This window comes from Malaclemys terrapin, chromosome 8, assembly GCF_027887155.1.
Source record: "Malaclemys terrapin pileata isolate rMalTer1 chromosome 8, rMalTer1.hap1, whole genome shotgun sequence".
Taxonomy (NCBI): domain Eukaryota; kingdom Metazoa; phylum Chordata; order Testudines; family Emydidae; genus Malaclemys; species Malaclemys terrapin.
The window spans coordinates 37,235,507-37,253,385 of NC_071512.1; the positions used below are offsets into that span (position 1 = coordinate 37,235,507).

The 17,879-nt window shown below is 51.4% G+C and overlaps 1 protein-coding gene across 1 annotated transcript; it reads left to right on the plus strand.

The window, feature by feature from the left end:
• The first annotated feature begins 54 nt into the window (after positions 1 to 54).
• Positions 55 to 16,811, plus strand: IK (IK cytokine). Its single transcript, XM_054036649.1, has 20 exons — positions 55 to 155; positions 1,580 to 1,646; positions 2,173 to 2,265; positions 2,733 to 2,792; positions 3,865 to 4,032; positions 4,117 to 4,231; positions 5,204 to 5,274; positions 5,384 to 5,430; positions 5,753 to 5,916; positions 6,082 to 6,190; positions 6,941 to 6,980; positions 7,539 to 7,764; positions 8,636 to 8,654; positions 9,379 to 9,456; positions 9,863 to 9,944; positions 10,268 to 10,325; positions 11,093 to 11,181; positions 11,450 to 11,558; positions 11,969 to 12,003; positions 16,452 to 16,811. Exons 1-20 carry the CDS (start codon positions 140 to 142, stop codon positions 16,477 to 16,479), a joined length of 1,674 nt encoding a protein of 557 aa, XP_053892624.1. The 5' UTR covers positions 55 to 139; the 3' UTR covers positions 16,480 to 16,811.
• The last annotated feature ends 1,068 nt before the right edge of the window (positions 16,812 to 17,879 follow it).

The following is a 17,879-nucleotide window of genomic DNA, read 5'->3' on the forward strand; positions in this document are numbered from 1 at the left end:
CGGGCAGACTGGGGGCGGGGCTTCAGTTCCGTTCCGCTCTGCACCCTGCGCGGGGCATTGTGGATAGATCGCGCGCAGGGCATTGTGGGAAGTAGAGGGTCTCGGTTGGTTCTGCGGTGGCGTCGGTTGTGCGGGGAAGATGCCGGAGCGAGACAGTGAGTGTTGGGCCCGAGAGCCGGGGGAGGGGTACTGTCAGGCTCCGCCCTCCCCTCTTGGGGCGGCCCCCGCCGCTCTGTGGAGTGCAGGGTCCCCTCCCTGCCCCAGCGCGGCCCCGGAGCTCTCGCCCCGGCAGGGAAGTCACTCAGAGGCTGTTCAAAACTAGCTACTCGTGGTGCTGCCGGGCCGGCGGTGGAGCCGCCTGTGAGCGCCCACCTGGGGCGAGCGTGTGTGTGTTGAGGGGTCAATGTCCGGATGCTACAGGGTGTTTGCATTGGGCAGGCACTGAAACAGCTCTTCCCCACTTCCCGTAGTGCTCGCAGGGCCCACCGATGAGGTATTCCCCAGGATTAAACATTATTCTTAAAAATGGGATCGACCTATCTACAGTGCTTAGGGCTGTGAAAAATTTTGCATCCTGAGCACAACCATTAGGTGGATCTAACCCCTAGTGTAGCCACAATGTCAATGGAGATACCCCTTCCATCCATGTAGGAAGCGTCTACCCTACAGCGGCACAGCTGCAGCGTCGTACAGTGCTGCTGTAGCGGCTTTATTATAGACATACTCTCACAGTTAAGGAGAGGATAGACAATGGCAAATGCTTCTCCTGCGTTTATTTCCTTTTGGGGCTAGCTGGAGGATCACAGAATCTTCACTCCAAAATAGGGCTGGCTTTCCTTTGGTGTTTTTTTAGGTGCTGGGTAAAAGTCAATATCCTGGGTATTTTTCCCATAACCCAAGAATTTTACTCCTTCAGTGGGCCTTTGGGACTTTGTTGTTTAACATAACTTCTCTCCATTGCCTTGTGAGAGATGATGCTATTTATCAATGAGGGATGCTCCTTTTGTAGTTCTGAATTCTCTAATGTAACCATCTGTGAGACCGCTAACGACAAATAACATTCCTGTATAAAAAGTGCCTTCCCACCTCAAAGTGACTGAGAGTGATTCCAGAGCATTTGTATTCCGACTCCTCTTAAACTGATGCCAGGTTATAAGGATCAAAGGGTCATAACGGAGCACTGTTCAGTAACTGACTAGGCTAAGGTTTCAGAGGGGTAGCTGTTAGTCTGTATCAGCAAAAACAACAAGGAGTCCTTATGGCACCCTAGAGATTAACATATTTATTTGGGCATAAGCTTTCCTGGGCTGTAACCCACTTCATCAGATGACTAGGCTAAAAATGTCAGTTGTGTATTGATGTGCTCTGTGAAGGGAGCAGCTGTCACACAGGTATGTGGCATAAGCTTATTTTATTGGGAGGGGTGTGTGTGTGAAATCTAATTTTCTGTTCGCTGCTCACTGAAATCTGATTTTGAGTCGTCTGTCGTCTAAGATGCAGGGGCTGGTATAGGTTTGGGCTTGGCAGCACAGTGTACAGATTGATAGGCTCTAACCAGCTCTCTCTTTCCTTCTCCAAGGTGAACCGTTCTCCAACCCTCTGGCCCCAGATGGCCATGAGGTGGATGATTCCCACTCCTTCAATCAGTGAGTATAAAAGCTTTTGCTCTCTGTTTCCTTCAAATGGAAAGGTAGTGGACACAATATGGTGTACTGTGGGGAGGAAGGATTTGGATACTGTTTCTGTGCTGCAGTCAATCTCTTGGCACCAGTTAATAGATCTCAAGGCCAGAAAGGGACCATTATGCTCATCTAGTGTGATGTGCTGCATAGTGCAGATAATAGATTTCTCCAGTTTGCCCAAGCCCAATCACTTGTAGCTGAACTAGGGCATATCTTTTAGAAAGACATCTAATCTTGATTTAAAACTCCAAGTGATGGAGAACATACCATATCACTGGGTAAGTTATCCTCACTGTTTAAAAATGTGCATCTTATTTCCAGTTTGAACATTGTGAAATTCAGGTGAATAGGGGCAATCCAGTGCAGGCTGCAATGTCACAATGTGGCCAAGCACATGCAGGGAAAAATAAAGACAAAACTGCTCTCAGCAGGAGTGTGTGATGGTCTCATTATTATTGTTACAACGAAACATGATTCTTCCGCCTCCTAGGTCCAAGCTGACCAATGAAGACTTCCGAAAGCTTCTTATGACCCCGCGGGCTGCGCCAACATCCGCGCCCCCCTCCAAATCTCGCCATCATGAGTAAGTAGATTTCATTAATCTTTCACTGCTCTTTGACCGAATGTGAACTCATCTGTCTCAATCAGTTATTATACATCTTACTCTCTCTTCCCTGCACTCCAGTACTGACTGACTAACTTGCTCTGTATGTTGTATATGCATTGGGGGGAACTAGTAAAATCAAGAACATCATGAATGAGAGCATGGATGCAATAGACATGTTAAAACATGCATGGGAACCCCAACGTTTGTCTTTGGTTCTCATGTTGAGCCCTTTCACTTTCTCCCTGCCTGTTGGTACAACTGAGTTAGGTGTCCTGTCGGGCAGAAATCTAACTACCCTGCTGCACATATACCTAGCTTTGGACATCTAAGTGTTAGACCTCTCAAGCCCAGGTCCCTGTGTGACTGTCGCCTCTAGTCCCTCCAGTTCCTGTTTTGTGGGTGTCTGCTGTTTGTGATGACTGTGGTTTTTCCGTTCTCTCCAGGATGCCCCGGGAGTACAATGAAGATGAAGATCCAGCTGCTCGCAGGAGGAAGAAGAAGAGGTAAATGGGGAATGTGCTGTAGCAGAAGCCATCTTCACCTGTCAGCCAGCTGCTGCCCTTTGTTTAGAATGCAGAAAGGGACCCTAAGTGACCTGGAATATCAGTGGGCTCTGGACTAATGGCAAAGGAACCAAATGATGTTAGAAGCACTCTGATAGGGAGGTTGTCACTTTTCACAACCAACAAAGTGATTGCACCAGGGGAGCAGTAGGATGGTGCCACAGATTGCTTAGCTTGCCCCTAGGAGGATGTTAGGGGAGAGCACCTGACGTGGCTGCCCTCTGTGGGTGTGAGTTAGGACAATATGGGGGTATTCGCCCCATTCAGCATTTTCTTTCAAGTATTGAACTCATTATGGTGCATTTACACCGTTTGACTGTGCAGAGTGGGTTCTTCACTGTTAAAGCTACTCTGTTCCTCAGCAATATCTTGATATTATAATGTTATTTTGTTTACCATTTTCCATACAAACTGTGTCCCCAAATGCTGTAGAGGTAAAAATATGAAGAGTGGTAAGTAAGGAAGAAAAGTTGTTTTGTCTTCCACTGAGATGTGAGGACATAGGACTGTTGGAGGTGAGAATTACAGGAAGACGGTCCTGGACAAGTGTTGCTGCTGAGGAGAAAACTATTGCACCTACAGTGAAGAGATTCTGGAAAGGGACAGATGAGGCCAGTGCCAGATGAGCAGAAGGAGTGAGAAGGGCAGTAGAGAGAGACAAGGTCTAAGAGAGTCTGCAGCAAGTCCATTAAGGGTTTTTTAAATCAAACATCTTCAAATGTATGGGGAGCCCCTGGAGGTGTCTGAGGATGGGGCTAATGGCTGAAGGAAGGCAGCAGTATTTTCTACATGCTGGAGTCTGGAGAGTTGAGACTTTAGGGGACCATGGAGAAGGGAGCTGTGCTAGCTGAGGCAGAGCAGCTAAAAGCATGGCTGAGAATTGAAGCGGAGGTGGAGTGGAGGCAGTGGCCTACGCAGGGCAGTGCTGTGGGAATGGGAACAGACTGGTGGTGTTGCCTGGTCAGTATTTTAATCCAGTAGCTCAAACGTTTCTCCCTTTCTCTGCCCCCAGCTATTATGCAAAGCTGCGGCAGCAGGAGATTGAACGAGAGAGGGAGCTGGCTGAGAAATACAGGGATCGAGCCAAGGAGAGAAGAGATGGAGTCAACAAAGACTACGAGGAAACGGAGCTTATTAGCACGACTGCCAACTACAGGGCAGTGGGACCCACTGCAGAAGCGTAAGTTAGCCTGTGTCCAGGCATTGTCAGGGAGCTCCAGCCCACAGCAGAGCTTGTGTAACATGCTCCCTTCTCATTGCACAGGGATAAGTCAGCGGCTGAGAAGAGGCGACAGCTGATCCAGGAATCCAAGTTCTTGGGTGGTGACATGGAGCACACTCACTTGGTGAAGGGTCTGGATTTTGCACTGCTGCAGAAGGTGAGTGCAGATAATACATCAATAGGGTTTTCCTTCTGAGTAGCAGTGTACTTTTCTGTGAGCTAAGCCATTGACTTCCACCCAGAGCCATCCCTTGGGTACGGCGAGTTGGGGCAAACGCCCTGTGCCCCTTGCTTTGGGGGGCCCCACGGGAGGGGAGGCAGGCAAGTGGGATGAGGAGGCGAATGGGGGTGAGGGGCAGGAGGGCGTGGGGGGGGGGGAGAGGAGGAGTCCCCCTATCAGAACCCCAGCATCTCTTGCCTGCTGGTGGGCTCTGCCAATCAGCACCTCCCTCACCCTCCCAGGGCCTACCACCTGCCGCGGATCAACTGTTTCGCAGCATCAGGAGGTGCTGTGGGAGAGGAGTGAGGGGACAGCGTGCTTGGGGGAGGAGGCAGAACTGGGCGAGGAAGAAGTTGGGCAGGAAGGGGTGAGAACAGGAAGAGGCGGGGTGGGGGTGGAGCCTTGGGGGAAGGGGTGGAGTGGGGGCAGGGCCTGGTCGGAGCCGGGGGTGAGCACCCCCCCGGGAGATAGGCGCTGAGTTTCTAATGTCCTGGACCCCACCCCTCCCTAGGGACGGCCCTGCCTCCACCCCTCAGTGCAGTAAACAAATATTATCCCCAGTTTACATGGAGAAACCAAGTCACAAATTACTCAAGTCTACATAATGATGCAGTGGCTGAACCAGGACTAGAACCCAGGAATTCTCTCTTGCGATCCCTTGCTCCACTCTAGCTAGTGGAGCACACAGGGAAATAGCATGGTCAAGTTCTACTCTGCACCCGTTGAGCCAGTTTCTTGGTTGGAGTTGTCCTGCGCGAGGCTGAGACAAAGCACTGGCGGTTCCACTGAAGGTGTTGGAGCCCAGGGAAAAGGGCTGGATGCCTCTCTTCTGGTTACAATGAGCAGCTGTAGCAGGGGTAGCATTTTGACAGCGTTTTCCCTTTCCGTCTATCTTGTCGTTCTGATCAGGTGCGTGCTGAGATTGCCAGCAAAGAGAAGGAAGAGGAGGAGCTGATGGAGAAACCCCAGAAGGAAACCAAGTGAGTGCGAGAAGGCTGAGCCCTCCTTTGAGCACAGTGCAGCCAGCTCCACAGGGGCTGGAGCAGGAATGGAAACGGCCATTCTTCTAATACTTTGTTTTCTTTTCAGAAAAGATGAAGATCCTGAAAATAAAATAGAATTCAAGACTCGTTTGGGTATGAATGTGTCCATGTGGCCACTTGGGTGTGTTACGCTGGTTGTGCATAGAATAGGAAGGGGCTTTGTGCATGGCTGAGGATCATGCCCTGGGTTTGGTGGAGAGGAAACCTAGCAAATTGGTTGGGGAGTTGTGGAGGACTCCGTGGATTGGTGAGGAGCTGGCAGATCGGTTGGGGCTCTCAGGAGAGAGGCTGAGAGTCAGATTCTGGAGCCTCTGAGCGCAGGGATAGTTTAGCTCTGGCAGTCAATAGACGTTTGGGTATTTTGGTTTCCTCTTCTCCTGAGCCACTTTGTTTTACGCTTCCCTCTCTTCCCCAGGTCGGAACATCTACCGCATACTGTTCAAGACAAAGGCATATGAGCGGAATGAGCTGTACCTGCCGGGGCGGATGGCCTACGTAGTCGATCTGGATGACGAGTATGCAGACACAGATATCCCAACCACCCTGATCCGGAGCAAAGCTGACTGCCCCACCATGGAGGTAACTGCCTAGGCCGTCCTGGTCTTCTTACTGCACTGTCGGATAGCACTGGTTCTAGCTCAGCAGGAGCATAGCTGCTCAGAGTCCTGCCTCACGGAGGGGCTGCAATTCTCAGGGGTTCTTTTTCTGGAGAATCATTCCTTCTCTCGGCGCTTTCTCTTCTAGGCACAGACCACACTGACCACAAACGACATTGTCATCAGCAAGCTGACTCAGATCCTCTCCTACCTGAGGCAGGGGACCCGTAACAAGAAGCTCAAGAAGAAGGACAAAGGTAGCCCTGAGGGGAGGAAACATCAAGGAGACAGTGTCTGACAGAAGCAGGAAGGGGCCATAGGAACTGGCTGCACAGATAGAGCCAGTGTGGGGAATATGCAGGGCACAGACTGGGTGGGTAATGGAGGGGGCTGAGATGGTCAGCAGAGCCCCTTCTCTGGTGGGATGCAATGTCGTAGCTAGAAAAGTTATTGGCTGGGCTTTGGTCAGCCACAAACTGGGGCTTGATCTTAGTGAAATTACAAAGGAGTGAAGGGAGCTGTGTGTATCTGAGCAGGGCTGGATTTCCATCGCCTTATGGGATGGAATCAGGAGGTGGGGCTCCTGTGGCCCATGATGGGATGGATTTGGGGGGACAGGGTTTTTAGGAATGAAGTGATGGATCCTGGTAGATCTTGGCTAATCTAAAAGTGCAGACTCTAAATGGGGGTTGCACTGTGCCTTTCTTGGTTTCATCTCCTTTCAGGCTGAAGAGAAACTGGTTATTTCCCATCCCCAGCCATGCAGGAGGGGGAGGGAAAGCTGTCTGGAGGCAGCTCTGCCTGCAAAGGACAGTATATATAGCCAGGGGCCTGCTGGAGGCTAGTATGGGAAGCTCTGGGAGCATCTTGGAGCCCTGCTCAGAAGCTCTGTGGTGATTGCACAAGCCCCTCTTGTGTGCATTTCAGTTGGTTGGGCAGGGCACGGGACGCAGAGAAAGCAGGACAAAAGTGTGCTGACTTAACTGACTGCTGCCTTCTGCCTGCAGGAAAGCTGGATGAGAAGAAACCCCCTGAGGCTGATATGAAGTAAGTAATCTCCTCTGGGATGAGGGACTGTCCTCTGGGCTTTCTCTTGATTGCTCACACTAGGGGATTTGGGAATCAGGAAGTTGCCTGGTGCTTCTGGAGGTAGCTGTTGGGTTCGTTTGGGGAATTAGGGGGAGCCTAGGGGCTCTGTTTGGCCCATTACTTCTTTACACCGGGCTTTAGAATGGAGATTCCCTCCCCTCTCTCTTCCCCCCCCCCCCCCAATTTCCTTTAGGGAGAGAGATGAAGAGGCCCAGACAAGGAAGAGGAGATGTTTTTGGTTGAAACTTGAAATGGCCGGAGCGTCTGCACCTCCCTGGGGCACAAAGGGAGGCCAGTGCAGATAGCAGGAACTGCAGAGCAGAAAGCTCTTGTTTTCAGTGGAGAAAAATGTGTGCTAGATGAGCATAGGGATGCAGCTGCCTGGGACTTCTCCGATGCTGTAGTCTTCTCTGGATTCATGCTGCTTGTTACTGATTAGCCTCCAGCTCTGAGGGGCTGATCTGTTGGCCTTTTCCGCAACACCAGTGGTAATTGTAATGTCCATTTCACCTGCAGTATCTTTGAAGATATTGGTGACTATGTGCCATCCGCGGCGAAGGTGCCACGGGAGAAGGAGCGAGAGAGGTACCGGGAGAGGGAGCGAGACCGGGAGAGAGAGCGAGACCGGGAGAGGGAGCGAGAGAGAGAGAGAGAGCGGGAACGGGAGCGAGAGAGAGAGCGGGAACGGGAAGAGGAGAAGAAGAGACACAGCTATTTTGAGAAACCCAAAGCTGATGACGAGGTGAGTTAAAGAAGGTCCCCTCAAATGGGCTGGGGTTATCACGAAGCACAGGGGATTTTATACTGCGCCTCTCTGTTCCAAAATGGGGATATGGCATAGGAGAATCATAGCAACACCTGCATCTTCTGTTGGCTCCTCACGCTGCAATGAGAATACACCCTCCCAGGAGAAGAGGGAGCCCTGGGTATCCTGCTCTCCATCTCCCCATGCCGCGCGCGAACAGATCCAGCATCTTGTCCAGAATCTGTTCTGTGATGGAGACTTCCTGAGGGAGGGGTGGGGGATGCTAGCTCCAGGTCAGTAGTAAGGCTCTTTCAGAGTTATAGTAGTGTGTGGGTTGTATTCTGACCTGTGATGCACTGAGGGAAATCCATACTGACTGCACTCTGGTCAGCCCCGGTGGATCTGAGTTCAGAATCAGACCCTGCAGTTTTGAATTGCCTCAGCACCTAGGAGGAGGTTGCCTGCTCTTTGGGGCAGGAATGTGGCTGGGTCATCTACTGCCCTACAAGCTCACAGTGGGATCGGAGTGCTAATTGGAGAGGGATGTTACTGCTGCTGCACCTGTAGCTTTTTGCCCTTCGGTGTGTGACCATCCTCCGATGTCTCCAGAGTGATCTCTGAGGTGGGCAGAGTCTTGCTGATCAGCTGATTGGTGGGAAGGCTGGGCACCTCTATCCTCCTGCAATTGCCTTGGAAAACAGGACCGGAAGGAGCTTTTTACTCTCACACACTGAAGGCTCAAACCAGCATTTCTTGTGCTGCTTGGAGGCAGGATTGGGCGCTCAGACCCGGGGTTCAGGAGCACTGTCATTTTCAGTTGTTTTCTGGCCCACCATAGTAACATTCTCTTCTTTTCTTCCCTTTTCAGCCCCTGGATATTGACAAAGGTGAGTTGCTGTGTTTGTGTGGCATGAGGCAGATGGGACTGAATCCAGCCTGCAGCAGAGACCTCCTAATCCTACTGGCTGCATGGCAAGCAGAGCTCCTGGCACTGCCAGTCCAGGCCAATAGGGTTCTGCTTTAGCTCCTGAAGCCTCTAATGTTGCTGTAAAATAGTGGGGCCCATCTGGCTCCGGGGGATTGGAAATGGGATAAAGCGCCATTCACCCTAGGGCACTGGTGTGCATTCATTTGGGGCTGCCAGTGTCTGAAATTCATTCCCACTGGGTCATGGCTGGCCAGGTGGGTCTCGGTTTAGCCCCTGGTTGAACAGGGGCCCCATCCCGCTGGCACTAGTTGGCAGGTCTCAACAGGAAGGCCAGGGACTCGATAGGCCCTTCCTGGACTGACCTTTACCCTACAGGCTGTTTACTCTGGGTCAGGTTTCTTTCCTCCTATGTGGGTCTCCTCATCCCCATTAGTCCCCAGGCCCTGTCCCTGGTGGATGATCTTTGGGTCATGCACTTTATTCCATTAGCTACCAGAAGGGGGCAGTGCCTCTCCCAGATGCTGTTGAGAAGCGGCTTTGATCATGGTGACTATGTGGGGGTTATGTCTTGCTCTCATATGAGAGGTCTCCTGCCAGCCCTGTGTATGTTGCAGACGGGGAGCTGTACCCCAGCTTGGTGTCCTGGTTAGAGTGGAGTCTAACAGCTTTTCTCTTGCCCCCAGGGCCAGGCTCAGCCAAGGAGCTGATTAAATCCATCAATGAGAAGTTCGCTGGAGCAGCTGGCTGGGAGGGAGCAGAATCATATCCTTTATGCTCAGACATCAACTTCTCTTGCTGGCAGCCTGCTGGTGTGTCTGGGCATCTGTGCTGCAGGAGGGCTCCTCTCCCCCCGGCATGTCCCTCCTTCCACAGGGGGTCTCTCTCACACACACACTTTGCTGTTGGGAGAGGAGAGCTGGGTGGGAAAAGCCACCTGAATACTGTGTCCCTTGTGGTACGTTGGGTCCAAATCCTGAGCCATCGCCTGGTGCATCCCACCAGAGAAGGGGCTCCGCTGACCATCTCAACCTCCTCCATTGCCCACCCGGTCTGTGCCTTGCCCTGCATAGTCCCCACACTAGCTCCACCTGTGCAGCCAGTTCCTATGCCCTTTCCCTGCTTCTGTCTGACACTGTCTCCTTGCTGGATTTTCTTTAACACGTGACACATTAAAGAAGCCTGAAGATAAGAAGCAGTTGGGCGATTTCTTTGGGATGTCGAACAGCTACGCTGAGTGCTACCCCGCCACGTAAGGGCTCTCCGCTCACTGGGGGCAGGGGGTCACTGTGCAGCTGCTTCCCAGGCAGCTGGGGGGTTTGGTCAGAGCTGAGGAGCCCAGAGAGGCACTTGCCTGGCCCTGCTTGGAGAGCACCCTGCAGGCTGGCTGTGAGCGCTCAGCTTGCTGGAGGGAGCAGATGCTGTCATCTGGCCCAGGGAGCTGCCCAGCTAAAGTCAGATGAACATAGAGTCCTGCATTGCCAGAACAGAGAGTACTTGAGTACCTTTGGTTGAACTGTGTGTGCTGCAGGGTCTCAGCCAGTGCCCCAGCTGACTCTCCCCCTCCCCTTTCAGCATGGACGACATGGCTGTAGACAGTGATGAAGAGGTGGACTACAGCAAAATGGATCAGGTATTCCCAGCACGCTTTTAAAGCCAGCTCATGAGGCTGGTGTAAAAGAGAGGCTCAAAGGAGCCTTGGGACAGAATCTGTGCAGGGTGGGTCTGGACATGGACTCCTGGCTCCACAAAATAACTGTGTTTCTCAGATAGATGAAAGTGCTTGTTCTCTTTGCCCTGCAGCTGGATCTTTCTGGCCTGTTTCCTATGGGGGAGAGGAGGGTGAAAATTACCTGCCATCTGGTGCTCAATGAATGACTGGGGGAGGGATTCTAGTTGGATTGTGGCTGCTTGGTTCCCTGGCTTTTCACTCCTCTTAGCTTTGCTCACTGGCCAAGACTGGAGCCAGGCCCTTGCATCCTGTCTGCCTTCAGGACTTCCTGTTTCAAAGGAGGTGGGTGAGCAGGGACTAGCCAGCAAGCAAAGATAAATTAGAGAATCCATCTAAAGACTTGCCTTTCTGCTGCCTCTGAGAGCTGGGGAGAGGAAAACCCCATGGATGCAGTGACTGGCATCTCGTACCAGCTCTCTCTAGTTCTGGGCACGCTCATGGAAGCATCTCCCATGTGGAGCTATGACCTTCTCAGAGATGGTATCCAGGAGCTCCCAGAACTATATGTCCCCGCCAAGTGGGGGAGATCAGACTGCTCTCTGCTTGAGCCTGGCTTGGTTTGGAATAAGATCCCCAAGCCTGTTCGTCTCCCCTGGGCCTGCGATCTGCATGGGGAGGATCAGCCAGCTTCCTTTGATGAGCACCTAAGCCCCTTTCTCCTGCTGCAGGGTAACAAGAAGGGGCCTCTGGGCCGTTGGGACTTTGACACGCAGGAGGAGTACAGCGAGTACATGAACAACAAAGAGGCTCTGCCCAAGTAAGTCTGGTGCTCCCCCAGAAGTTGGGTGAGGAGGAAGGGACCCCACCAGGGTGGAGAGAGCAGAGTGGGTGATGGGGCACAGCTGCTGCCTAGGTCCCTTGGGGAGGATGGTCCCTTGGCAGTACCCCTCAGGAGATTCCTACCTGGCCCAGTGGAGATGAAACCCTAATCTGGCCCAGTAATACAGGCAGCCTGGCTGGTCTGCAGCCACCTGCTGAGTTGTCCTCCACACCTGAGCCCCCCTCTGTTCACCTCTTCACCCCAGAGCGGCTTTCCAGTATGGAATCAAGATGTCAGAGGGCCGTAAAACACGCCGTTTCAAGGAGACCAATGACAAGGCCGAGCTGGACCGGCAGTGGAAGAAGATCAGTGCGGTGAGAGTGTGGGGCAGGACAGAGCTGTTTCTCTGCTGGGGGTGCTGTTTGTCTAGGACTTGAACAGTTAGCACCCAGAGGAAGGATCCCTTGGGTTCTGGGGTTGGTTGAGCTGTCTCCGGTGTTGTCCAGGAGTGGGGACCTGACTTCATTCCTCTAGCCTCACCCACTCCCTCTTCCCACCAGTACAAATTGGTTTGGTTGAACAGAATTGTCCCTGAGCGGATCTTGTAGCTCGGAAGCCCTAGCTCTTGCTCCACCCTTACCAGGCCAAAGAAACTGCAAACCAGCTCCCTCCCCTATGGAGCCTTCATCTTTTACTGTGGGTAGGAAGAGCCCCCTGCCATAGGTCTCTGGGCAGCTTGTGTTGCTCTCATGTTGCAACATGGGTCTTTGTGCTTTCTCTGCAGATCATTGAGAAAAGGAAGAAGTTGGAGGCTGACGGGTGAGTGGAATCTCCTCTTCATTAATGTGACTTCGCTGCTGGAGAGTGCTGCAGCGCCCGCACTGGGGCCTTGCCAGCCTTTGTCCCCAGCACAGGGGACAGCAGGACTGGATGGAGGAGGGGCTGAGGCTCTGCGATCCCCACAGTCTTCATCTCTGAGAGACTAACAACCAAGGAGCCAGCTATTTTATTACGGTGTCCCACAGGCCTCTCCCCAGTGCTAGGCTCTGTACTGAAGAAACCCATTCCAATTGATAGCATTAAACTCTCCAACCCTTCCCAGCCCAATTCTCCCTTGCAGCTCACTCCCCCTCCACGAGGACTTTCCCAGACGGCTTACCCCCCACAGCCCACAGGAGAAAGCTGCCATCATGGACACGTCCTCTGGGACGTGGGTCAAGACCCCATCTTTCAATTGTTACTCTCCTGGGCTGGGCTGTCTCCTCCACCCCCAGAGGTATGTTCTTCTTAAATGCCCTGAGCACAAGCATGCTGAGCTGGCCTAGGAATCTGAGAGGCTCTGAGCTAGCAGGATCAGAAATGGAGGAGAGGTTATCTCCCCAGATCCTTCTATGGCATCATCGTATCTCTAATGCCTGACCCAGCCTGGCGTGAAGGGCTCTCTTAGGGGCTGTACTGCTAAGTCCCTCCACTCTTCATATAGCCTTGGGGAGCTCCAAAGAGAAGATGTGTTTGGGCTCAAGTTTGCCCCAGGGTTAAACTGAAGGACAGCTTGGGCTCACAGTTCTGATGTGGGCTTATGAAAGCCAGAGCACCCTTCAGTACACTGCTATTCCCTGCATTGCAAGCTCCGGTCCTCCGGCTTGTATTTGCCTTTGAGAACCAAGCAAGACACACACTGTCTCTTCAGTAGTGCTGCCTTGCTTTGGAAGGCAGGATGCCTGCCAAATTAAAAAACACAGTAAAAGAGCTAAAAAAAGAGCCACCGTGGCTTAACAACCATGTAAAAGCAGTGAGAGATAAAAAGGCATCTTTTAAACAGTGGAAGTCGGATCCTAGTGAGGTAAATAGAAAGGAGCATAAACACTGCCAAATTAAGTATAAAAATTTAATAAGAAATGCCAAAAAGGAGTTTGAAGAACAGCTAATCAAAAACTCAAAAGGTAATAACAAAATGTTTTTTAAGTAATCAGAAGCAGGAAGCCTGCTAAACAACCAGTGGGGCCCCTGGACGATCGAGATACAAAAGGAGCACTTAAAGACGATAAAGTCATTGCGGAAAAACTAAATGAATTCTTTGCTTCAGTCTTCACGGCTGAGGATGTTAGGGAGATTGCCAAACCCGAGCTGTCCTTTGTAGGTGACAAATCTGAGGAATTGTCACAGATTGAAGTGTCACTAGGGGAGGTTTTGGAATTAATTGATAAATTTAACAGTAACAAGTCACCAGGACCAGATGGCATTTACCCAGGGCCGGTGCAAGGATATTTTGCGCCCTAAGCAAAACTTCCACCTTGCACCCCGCCCCCCCCGATGTCCAGCCCCCACCTTCCTACGGCCAAGTTCCCCACAGGGGCCCAAATGTTCAGAAAGTGCAGGGGGCACGGGGGAGAGGGGGCTGCAAAGAGGGGGGGTCATATGGGGGCTCTTCCAGGGGGTGAAGGTGGCAGAGAGGGGGGTGCATGGGATTGTTGCAGGGGGTGGAGGTGGTGGGGGTGCAGTGGCAGGGAAGAGATTGCACAGAGGCAAAAGGGACTCATTGCAGGGGGTGCAGTGGCAGGGAAGGAGTTGCACAAGGGAGAAGTGGGCAGGAGGGGGTTGTTGCAAGGGGCTGGCAGGTGGGAGTGTCTGTGCCCAGGGTGGTTGAAGGGGGTGAAGGTGGCACGGAGGGGTTTGCACAAGGGAGGAGTGGCAGATGGGAGGTGGGGGGGCGGGGGGTCCTGAGGTTGATGCAGGGGTGAAGGTGACCATGGCTGGCTAGCGGGGGGACGGGGGCGGGTGTTGCTGAGTGGAGGTTGCCCAGAGGCAAAAGTGGCAGGACAGGGTGGGTTGTTGGGGCGGGGGGTGCACAGGGGAGAAGGTAGCTGGTCGGTGGGTGTTGGAGGGGGTGGCGCTGGCTGGGAGAGGGGTGCCCAGGTTGCTCCCACATACACCATTCCCCAGGCCAGGGACTGGACCTGCCCACCCCCCAGCACTCCGCGGGCCCATGCGGCTCCCTGCAGCCAGGCTAGGTACCTTGCAGGCGGAGTAGACACCCAGTTTCTCCGCCCAAAGAACAGAGCGCAGCTGCGCCTTCTTCCCCACGCCACGGGACCTCCCCCACCCACAGAGCTCTCATCGGCGGCACAGGCAGCCAGCCCCCCCGTGCCCGAGCCTGCTGCCGCTGCCACTGAGAGCCCCGGGGGTGGCGGGGAGCCCGGCTCGGCCCACGGCGTGGGGAAGAAGGCGCAGCTGCTAGCTCTAGACCCTCCCCTTCCCTGCTTAGCCGCCGGCTGCTCCCCCGGGGGGAGGGACTGGCCATGCCGCAGGCAGCCCTTCTGGTGCCAGGAGGCTGAGAGCAGCGGCAGCCTTGTGCTCCGCTGTTTAAAAAAAATGTTTGGGGCACAACTTTTTGGCGCCCCCAACCACTTGGTGCCTTAGGCGGCCGCCTAGTCCACCTAGTGGTTGCACCGGCCCTGCATTTACCCAAGAGTTCTGAAAGAACTCAAATGTGAAATTGCGGAACTATTAACTATGGTTTGTAACCTGTCCTTTAAATCAACTTCTGTATCCAGTGACTGAAAGATAGCTAATGTAATGTCAATATTTAAAAAGGGCTGTAAAGATGATCCCGGCAATTACAGACCAGTAAGTCTAACGTCAGTACCATGCAAATTAGTTGAAACAAAAGAATAAAATTGTCAGACGCATAGAAGAACATAACTTGTTGGGCAAAAGTCAACATGGTTTCTGTAAAGGGAAATCATGTCTTACTAATCTATTAAGAGTTCTTTGAAGGGGGTCAACAAACATGTGGACAAGGGGGATCCAGTGGACATAGTGTACTTAGATTTCCAGAAAGCCTTTGACAAGATCCCTTACCAAATGCTCTTACATAAATTAAGTTGTCATGGGATAAGAGGGAAGATCTTTTCATGGATTGAGAACTGGTTAAAACACAGGGAACAAAGGGTAGGAATAAATGGTAAATTTTCATAATGGAGAGGGGTAACTAGTGGTGTTCCCCAAGGGTTAGTGTTAGGACCAATCCTATTCAACTAATTCATAAATGATCTGGAGAAAGGGGTAAACAGTGAGGTGGCAAAGTTTGCAGATGATACTAAACTGCTCAAGATAGTTAAGACCAAAGCAGACTGTGAAGAACTTCAAAATGATCTCACAAAACTAAGTGATTGGGCAACAAAATGGCAAATGAAATTTAATGTGGATAAATGTAAAGTAATGCACATTGGAAAAAATAACTCCAACTATACATACAATATGATGGGAGCTAATTTAGCTACAACTAATCAGGAAAGAGATCTTGGAGTCATCGTGGATAGTTCTCTGAAGATGTCCCCACGCAGTGTGCAGTGGTAATCAAAAAAGCAAACAGGATGTTAAGAATCATTAAAAAAGAGATCGAGAATAAGACGGAGAATATCTTATTGCCGTTATATAAATCCATGGTATGCCCACATCTTGAATACTGGGTACAGGTGTGGTCTCCTCATCTCAAAAAAGATATTCTGGCATCAGAAAAAGTTTTAGAAAAGGGCAACTGAAATGATTCGGGGTTTGGAACGGGTGCCATGTGAGGAGAGATTAAAGAGGCTAGGACTTTTCACCTTGGAAAAGAGGAGACTAAGGCGGGATATGATAGAGGTATACAAAATCATGAGTGGTGTGGAGAAAGTGAATAAGAAAAAGTTATTTACTTGTTCCCATAATATAAGAACTAGGGGCCACCAAATTAAATTAGTGGGCAGCAGATTTAAAACAAATAAAAGGAAGTAGTTCTTCACACAGTGCACGGTCAGTCTGTGGAACTCCTTTCCTGAGGAGGTTGTGAAGGCTAGGACTATAACAGGGTTTAAAAGAGAACTAGATAAATTCATGGAGGTTAAGTCCATTAATGGCTATTAGCTAGGGTGGGTAAGGAATGGTGTCCCTAGCCTCTGTTTGTCAGAAGGTGGAGATGGATGGCAGGAGAGAGATTACTTGTTAGGTTCACTCCCTCTGGGGCACCTGGCATTGACCACTGTCAGTAGACAGGATACTGGGATGGATGGACCTTTGGTCTGACCCAGTATGGCCATTCTTCTGGAAGTAGGTGCTTGGGCGGTAGGGGGAGCTCTCCGAGACTGGTGCACCTTATGGGAATACATGGGTAGTGTTCATTCTCCATAAGGAAACAGGTTGAGGGGAAGCCTCAGATTAGAGTCCCAGGGCCGCACTGACATGCTGATTGATGTCTGACAGCTGGTTTCATGTTTCTCTGGTTTCAGGGTGGAGGTGAAGAGACCGAAGTACTGACATCCCAGCCAAGTTCCTGTCTCTCATCCTTGGAGCCCTTGGGGCTTTGATTTCTGGACACTTCGTTTCTATTCAAATTCTGCAGCTCTGATTCCTGGCGCAGGCTCTGGCACAAAGCTGCTTTGCTCTCTGCTCTCACGAAAGAACAGGACTTGAGGCATGGGGCGGTACATATGCACTTTGGGGGAGAGCTCTCCTCTGTCTAGAGGAGCCTGGGGCCCCTGGACTGCAGGTGGCTGTGCATCTAGACTGTGCCCCTTCTTCCAGAGTCTCTGCTGCTGTGTCATGTGATTTGTAATCCTTGTCGATGCAATAAAATTGCGCTAACTCTGTGTGTGTCACTTTGGCCTTGGCCTGTTGGGTTGCAGCTGGAATGGATAGAATGTGTGTGTGTGTGGGGGGGCTGCCTGTGGGATGTTTGAAAGGCTTCTGCTTCCCTTTTCTCTCTCCTGTGGACAATCACTGTACATCACCCCTTTCAAACAGAAGGAGGCAGAGTATGGCTGGAGGGGCTCATCCCCTGCTGGGGGCTGGCTCTCAAGGCAAATGCTGCTTTCACTACGGTGGCCAAAGAGTCAATGCAGTGGTGGTGGTAGTATTTAATCTTAGCCTGGCTGGGCCACTTACAGCAGGGGTAGGCAACCTGTGGCACGTGTGCCAAAAGCAGCACTGGAGCTGATTTTCAGTGGCACTCACTGCCCAGGTCCTGGCCACTGGTCTGGGGAGCTCTGCATTTTAATTTAATTTTAAATGAAGCTTCTTAAACATTTTTAAAACCTTATTTATTTTACATACAATAGTTTAGTTATATACTATAGACTTATAGAAAGAGATCTTCTAAAATGTTAATGTATTACTGGCATGTGAAACCTTAAATTAGAGTGAATAAATGAATTCTTGGCACACCACTTCTGAAAGGTTGCTGACCCGTGGCCTACAGTTACATTCTGAACAGTCAGTTGAACATTTTTCATGGTGCCCATCACTAGGACAGAGAAAATCCCAGTGCCCTCTGTGTTCAATGGAAGGGAAATGCTGCCCTTACTGGGTCATGAAAAGCAGCTGAGCTTCTTGCCAGGGAAGAGAAGGGTCCTAAAAGTTCAGGGACTCCCTGGGAAAGAGTTAGAAAACATGAACTACCCCCACCAAAAATGGGATAGACCCCATTTTTGGTGGGGGTAGTTCATGTTTTCTAACTCTTTCCCTTTCCATGGGGTGGTTCTCAGCCTTCTGCTACTATTTTCAGTGGGGTCACTGCATACTGGGCTGCTGTGCTGTTGGTTGTCACTAGCAAGGTGTAGATCCAAATGAAGACTAAATTTTGGTGCTCCTAGTGCCATGCCCTAGATCCCAGCCAGGGGGGTTGTTAGTGCTGTTAGGTTCACCGGCTCTCCATTTCC

Excerpts from the sequence above, each read along its gene's own strand:
- IK (XM_054036649.1), top strand. Across the intron at positions 2,266-2,732 it reads TCCAAATCTCGCCATCATGA|GATGCCCCGGGAGTACAATG; the intron begins GTAAGTAGATTT and ends CGTTCTCTCCAG. Across the intron at positions 5,917-6,081 it reads CTGACTGCCCCACCATGGAG|GCACAGACCACACTGACCAC; the intron begins GTAACTGCCTAG and ends TTTCTCTTCTAG.